Genomic DNA, 5,660 nt, shown 5'->3' with positions numbered 1-5,660 from the left:
ATGAGGGCAGTGGGCACACCATGGAGCACTGAGCTGTGGGGAGCGCCGAGTTGTGGGGAGCAGCGAGCTGTGGGCAGCACTGAGCTGTGGGGAGCAGCGAGCTGTGGGCAGCACTGAGCTGTGGGGAGCAGTGAGCTATGGGGGGCAGCGAGCTGGTTATGGGGAGCAGCGAGCTGTGGGAAGTGCGGCTCGCCGGGTGGGCTCCCCTCCCCAGGAAAGGTCCACACAGGCGCTGCCGAAGGGCCGGGCTCCGGGGCCGCTTCCCTCACACGCCTGAGGCGCAGTCCCAGCCCGGCCGCGGGCCGCCCGCCCGGGCACCAAGTGCCGCCGGAGAGCAGAGCGGGCGGCGCCCCTAGGGAGACCCCGCTGTCCCCTCACAAGGCACCCGGGCACTGCGCCACACGCCGAGGCGTATTCACCTCAGGGCCGGCCGCCCCCACGGCGGAGCCCCGGGACGGGACGGGATGGCCGAGGCGGAGCCACCGCCCCCCTCACGGCTGCCCCTGCCCGCCCCCGTCGCCGCCCGGTCTCGCGCCACCTCCCCGCCGTGGCCCGCGGCCGGACCCCGCCTGCCCCCTGCCCTGCCCCGCGTCCCGCCGGCACCGAGGGGCCGGGGCGGCGCCTCCGGGCCCGACCCCGCGGGAGCGAAGGGCGCCGGGGAACGGCAGGGCTATGCTTGGCCGGGAAGGGACGGGCAGGGCAGCGCTGCCGGGCGAGCGGGGCCCGGCCCTGCCCGCCCCACTTTCCGCCGGGCCCCGCCGCGCCCCGGCTCTGCCCCCCGCGCCCCCCGGAGACGCGGACTGCCCGGCCGGCCGGGCCCGGGGGAGCGGGCGAGCTGCGCGTCCTTAGCACCCGGAGCCTCCCCGGTCCCTGGGGCCGCCCGTCCCCGCAGCCCGGCCGCAGGCCTCCGGCCCGGCCGCGGCAGGGTGAAGGGTGAAGCGAGGCGTGACTCACGGGCTCACATCTGCCACCGCAAGCGTTTAGGAAATTGCCGTTCTCTTAAAGGCAACCGTGTATTTATTTATCTGGGGTGAAAACCGAGGAGTTGCACTCCATTAACGCGTTTCAGTCACCAGCCCTGGCAGGGGATGCAGAAGTCGGTGGAGAGCTGGATGCTGGTCTGGAGGAAGAGGAGAGCTTTGGCACTCCTGCTACAGGAAGAGGACTGGAAACAAGCAGAGAGGCGGGTGGTTATGGTAGAATATATGCTGTTTATTTATGAACGTAACCAGGACTTCTGACACATTTTATATGCAGTTCCCTCCCCCCCCTCCCCAAAATTAAAAAAACCCCACCAACGTGTGTGCATATACATACACGTATACATACCATACACACACTGCACACACACACACACGCTGCCAGCACTGTGCTCTCACTGTCATGCTTCCATGACAGTGGCTCCATCCACCTTGTTCTGCTCTCTTGTCAAGACCTACTTCAGTTGGACAAATTGTTATGCAGCTAGGACACAAGGAAGAAATGTTCTGCATGGCTACCAGAATGCCCAGGGGGGCTGTTTGTTTGTTTATTTTTCCCTCACTCTGGGAGAAGCTCCAGAGTCCAAAGGTGCAGCAGCACCAGGGACAAGCCTCCTTGCCTCACCACAGGCATCGTGCAGCCCCACAACCCCTGCCCCATTCCAGGCACTCCTGCCTTGGGGTCGGGAGGCAGCAACCAGTACAGGACAATATGAAGAAGGCAACGCACACTCACACTCACCCACCCATACAAATAATAAAATAACGTTGCAGCACAAGGGCATAGTCTCTGTCACCAGATAAGAAAGTTGTGTGATGGCAAAGATCTAAGTAAGGCAATAAAGTATAGCTAGTGTACATGGAACGGCTTTCACATTACATGAGGCACAGTTTGGGTGGACAGAGACTTGGAGAAGAGCAAAATGTCCTGGAATAAAGCAAAATACACTGAAAGTTCATAGTAAATACCCGCATCAATAGGTATTTATTCATTTGTGCTTCGCCACGTCGTGACATACAGTACAAGACACTGCTGCTCTTTCTGTCGATGGAGAGAGCTCACCACACTCTTGCAAGCTGCTGCTCCATCAGTCCCAGGCTGTCCATCGGTCCTGCAGCGGCGCTGGCCCCTTGTCCCCCTCCAGCCAAGGCAGGGGACAGGGCTCGGCAGAGGCAGCCCGGCCAGGCTGTGACAGTCCTGGCAGCAGTCTGGGGGCTGCCCCACACCTCAGTGCTCCTCACGGCGCCCAGTGCTGCACATCGCTCAGCCTCAAATCCTCTTCTCATCGCTGGCTGCCCCAAAGCTGCTCCTGCCTGCTGCACTGCAGGCCAGCTGGAAGGGGTCAGCAAGGACACCCCAGACACTGCAGCCCCCAAGCCTGCACGTCCCTCGTTCCTTCTCCTCGCACCCTGCAAGGCTGGAGGGCACAGTAAGCCCCAGAGCTCCTGCAGCCAGCTTTTAAGGCACATCTGGGTTGCTATGTGTGCTTTATGACTGTTATTGTTATTATTATTATTACTGTTATTTACCCTGTGTAGACACGTGGTCTTTTCTTTCCTCCCCTTGCCTCTCTCCTTAGAAAACCCACCATGTTTTCAGCTTACTCGTGTGTCATCTCTAAGGCACAAACCTTTTAATACTAGAGCTGCCTGGCTTCTTGTATAGGTCGTGAATCGATAAAAAACAAACGAAACGAAACAAAACCAAACCAAAACAACCCCCCGTTCCCCTCCCGCCGGCACACGGCGCTTGCCGCACGCCGGTGCCTACAGTATCTGTGGCGGGCAGGGCAGCGCAGCCCGGCCGGCCCCGGCGCGGCGCTAGGCGCAGCTGCCCATGGCCTTCACCAGCGAGCTCTCGGGCAGCTGCCTGAAGATGCCCCGCAGAGTCTCCAGCTCCCGGGTGAGCTGCTCCACCCGCTTGCGCAGCCGCTCGTTGTCGGTGGTGAGCTCCAGCACCTTCTGCTGCGTCTCCACGTTGCGCTGCTTGGCCTTGTCCCGGCTCTTGCGCACCGCGATGTTGTTGCGCTCCCGGCGCACCCGGTACTCGTTACTGTTCTTGTCCACTGTCTTTTTCGATTTGCTCCGGTGGTCCGAGGGCATCATCTTGAGGGTGCCCGCGGCGGACAGGCCGCCGGGAGGGTGCGGGTGGTGCGGATGGTGCGGGCTGGGCACGGGCGTGGGGGGCGGCGTGGGCTGCCCGGGCTGGAGGTGCATGGTGGTCTGGGCGCAGTGGGCGATCTGGTACTGGAGGTGGGACGGGTGCTGCTGCGGGGCGTGATGGGGATAGAGGGCCGAAAGGGCCGCCGACTTCACCTCCTCCTCCTCGCGGGGCTCCTGCTTGATCACCAGCGGCCGCAAGCCCGGCGCGGCGATGCGCTCGTACAGGGGGTCCAGCTTGCCGTCCATGTAGCCGGGCACGCAGCCGAAGAGCGGCTGCTGGTGGTGCTGCGGCTGGTGCCCCGGCGCCGAGGCGGCGGCGCCGGCTCCGTGCATGGTGTGGAAGTCGAAATCCCCGGCCAGGATGGCCTTGGCTTTCTCCTGCTGCTTGCTGTGCTGGAAGAGGTCGGCCAGGAACTCGTCGTTGAAGGCGGCGGGGTCGATATAGGCGCTGATGTCGATGGAGTTCTCGTTCTCGCAGATATCGCCGAGCTCCGCGCCGCCCGCAGCAGGTGCCGCCGCCGAGGGAGCCTCTCTGTAGCTGTAGGTGCTGCCGGGCAGGGGAGTCTGGAGCTGGTGGTGCTGGCCGCTGCTCATCGGGGGCCGGGAATCGACCTCGTAGAAATTGGCTTGCTCCATGAAGCAACTACAGTCTGCCGGGCATGGTGAAGCGCTCCTGCAATCCAGGTTTCGAACGGGACGGCGGCGGCGACTCCAGCGATCTCGCGGCACGGCGCTGCTCGGCACGGCTCGGCGCTCCCGGAGCCCGTCCCCCGGCCCAGCCCCGCTCCGCTCCGCTCGCTGCCTGCCCTGTTCCTAGTGGGCTGCCGCGGTGCTGCGTGCCGTATATATACAGCCCGCAGCAGGGCCGGGGATCGCCCTCTAGTGTCCAACCTCCCGCTGGGAACCTTTGACCGCCGCGCAGCCGGCTCCCAGCGCCCCGGCCGGGCACCGCCGGCCTCCCGCCCGCCCCCGGGGGCCGCCGCGCCGCGGGGAGAGCGCCCCGCGCTCCTCGGGCCCCCTTCCCCCTCCCGCCCCGAGCCCGGCGGGCGCTGCATGGCTCCGCCAAGGGAACCCCGCGCTGATGAGAGGCCCGGGGGACGGCGCCGGGACTTTGTGCCCGCGCTGGCGGGGCCGCTGGCGGGGCAGAGCCGCCAAACGCGGCCGGCACATTTCCACCGGCCGGTACATTTTCACCGTCCGCTCCCGCCTCTGCGCCCGGAGCTTCGGCCCTGCGCTCCCCAGACAGTCTCAAAGTTCACCATCCGCGCATAGTTGCAAATATTTGGCCAGTCGGGAACATTGGCCCCGTCGGGTTTGGGAGCCAAGGCGCTGCTCACCGGCGGTGGTTACCTGCCGGCAGGGCCGCCGGGCTCGGAGCCACCGGCGGGACCCGCGGGGCTCGCCCGGTCACCGCGGGACGTGTCCGGGATGGCGCCCGGCGGGCAGGGGCGGGCAGCTCGGTGGCCGCGGAGGCTCCCCGGCTCCGCTGCTCCGGGCGATCGGCCGGGCCGGGCCGCCCTGCCCGCGGTTAGCGCCGGTGCCGAGCCCGGAGGAGCTGCCCCGCCTGCACGGAACAGCCCTGGTCGGGTCACCCGCGGGCCGCTTCATTCCCCGCACCAATCGAGAAGGTAAATTTAATGACGGATTTCCCCAAACGCACACCCAGCAATCTCCACCAGTGCCGGGCACGGGCCGCCTCCCGGCCCTGACCCGGGATAACCGCGGGTGCAGCGGGGCCCGGACCCTCCAGCGCAGCTCTGCAGTGGCCAGGAGTCCGACTCTGCATGGCCAGGAGTCCGACTCTGCATGGCCAGGAGTCCGACTCTGCATGGCCAGGTGTCCAGCTCTGCATGGCCAGGTGTCCAGCTCTGCAGTGGCCCCATGTCCCTGTGCCCTGCGGCCGTGTGCCCGGCCCTGGGATCAACCTCACTGCCTTCCCAGCCTCTGTTTTCTGCGGGTTTTGAAGGCGATCAATGCTCCCACAAGTGCGGGATTCAGAGGAGCTGCACGTCCCAGCCACTGCTCCCCTGAGGCTCCCGTGTACAACCCACAGCCTCCCCAGGAGCTCCTCAGTTTTTCCTCTTGAATCCTCAGAATTCCTCTTGCTGCCATCACTGCAGCACGCAGAATTGATGTGTCTGTCGCTGCTTGCACCTTGAGCAGTCCCACAGGCATTTGGCTCTGCTGGTCCTGAAGGTCCCTTTGGAAGGACAAGCCAAGCCCACTGGAGCAGGTGCAGGCTTAAAATTGCTGCACAAGATCTGCAGGGAAAATGAATCAAACATAGTGATGGCTGGAGAAAAAAAAAGATGCAATTCTTAGTTCTGTTTTAGTAAAACAGAAACTTGTGACAGTACATTACTCAGAAAGGGTTTGACAGATTTCTTGCAATTAAAAATTCAAAGGATTCAACAGGAAACAAAAATGACAATGCACCAAACCCTCATGTTTTTGTTTCACTCAATGCAGGTGCGAACTTTGTTTCATGAGCAAATGCAAGGCCAGCAGAGTCAGTTG

The 5,660-nt window shown here is 63.7% G+C and overlaps 1 protein-coding gene across 1 annotated transcript; it reads right to left on the bottom strand.

Moving 5' to 3' along the window:
* Positions 1 to 1,191: 1,191 nt before the first annotated feature.
* CEBPA (CCAAT enhancer binding protein alpha) lies at positions 1,192 to 3,945 on the bottom strand. The gene has a single exon (XM_059481649.1). It carries the CDS (start codon positions 3,777 to 3,779, stop codon positions 2,802 to 2,804), a length of 978 nt encoding a protein of 325 aa, XP_059337632.1. The 5' UTR covers positions 3,780 to 3,945; the 3' UTR covers positions 1,192 to 2,801.
* Between the last annotated feature and the right edge of the window lie 1,715 nt (positions 3,946 to 5,660).

This window comes from Ammospiza nelsoni, chromosome 13, assembly GCF_027579445.1.
Source record: "Ammospiza nelsoni isolate bAmmNel1 chromosome 13, bAmmNel1.pri, whole genome shotgun sequence".
Classification (NCBI taxonomy): domain Eukaryota; kingdom Metazoa; phylum Chordata; class Aves; order Passeriformes; family Passerellidae; genus Ammospiza; species Ammospiza nelsoni.
This window is presented reverse-complemented; position numbering and strand designations above follow the sequence as displayed.

Excerpts from the sequence above, each read along its gene's own strand:
- CEBPA (XM_059481649.1), bottom strand. The coding sequence starts at position 3,779 with ATGGAGCAAGCCAATTTCTACGAGGTCGATTCCCGGCCCCCGATGAGC.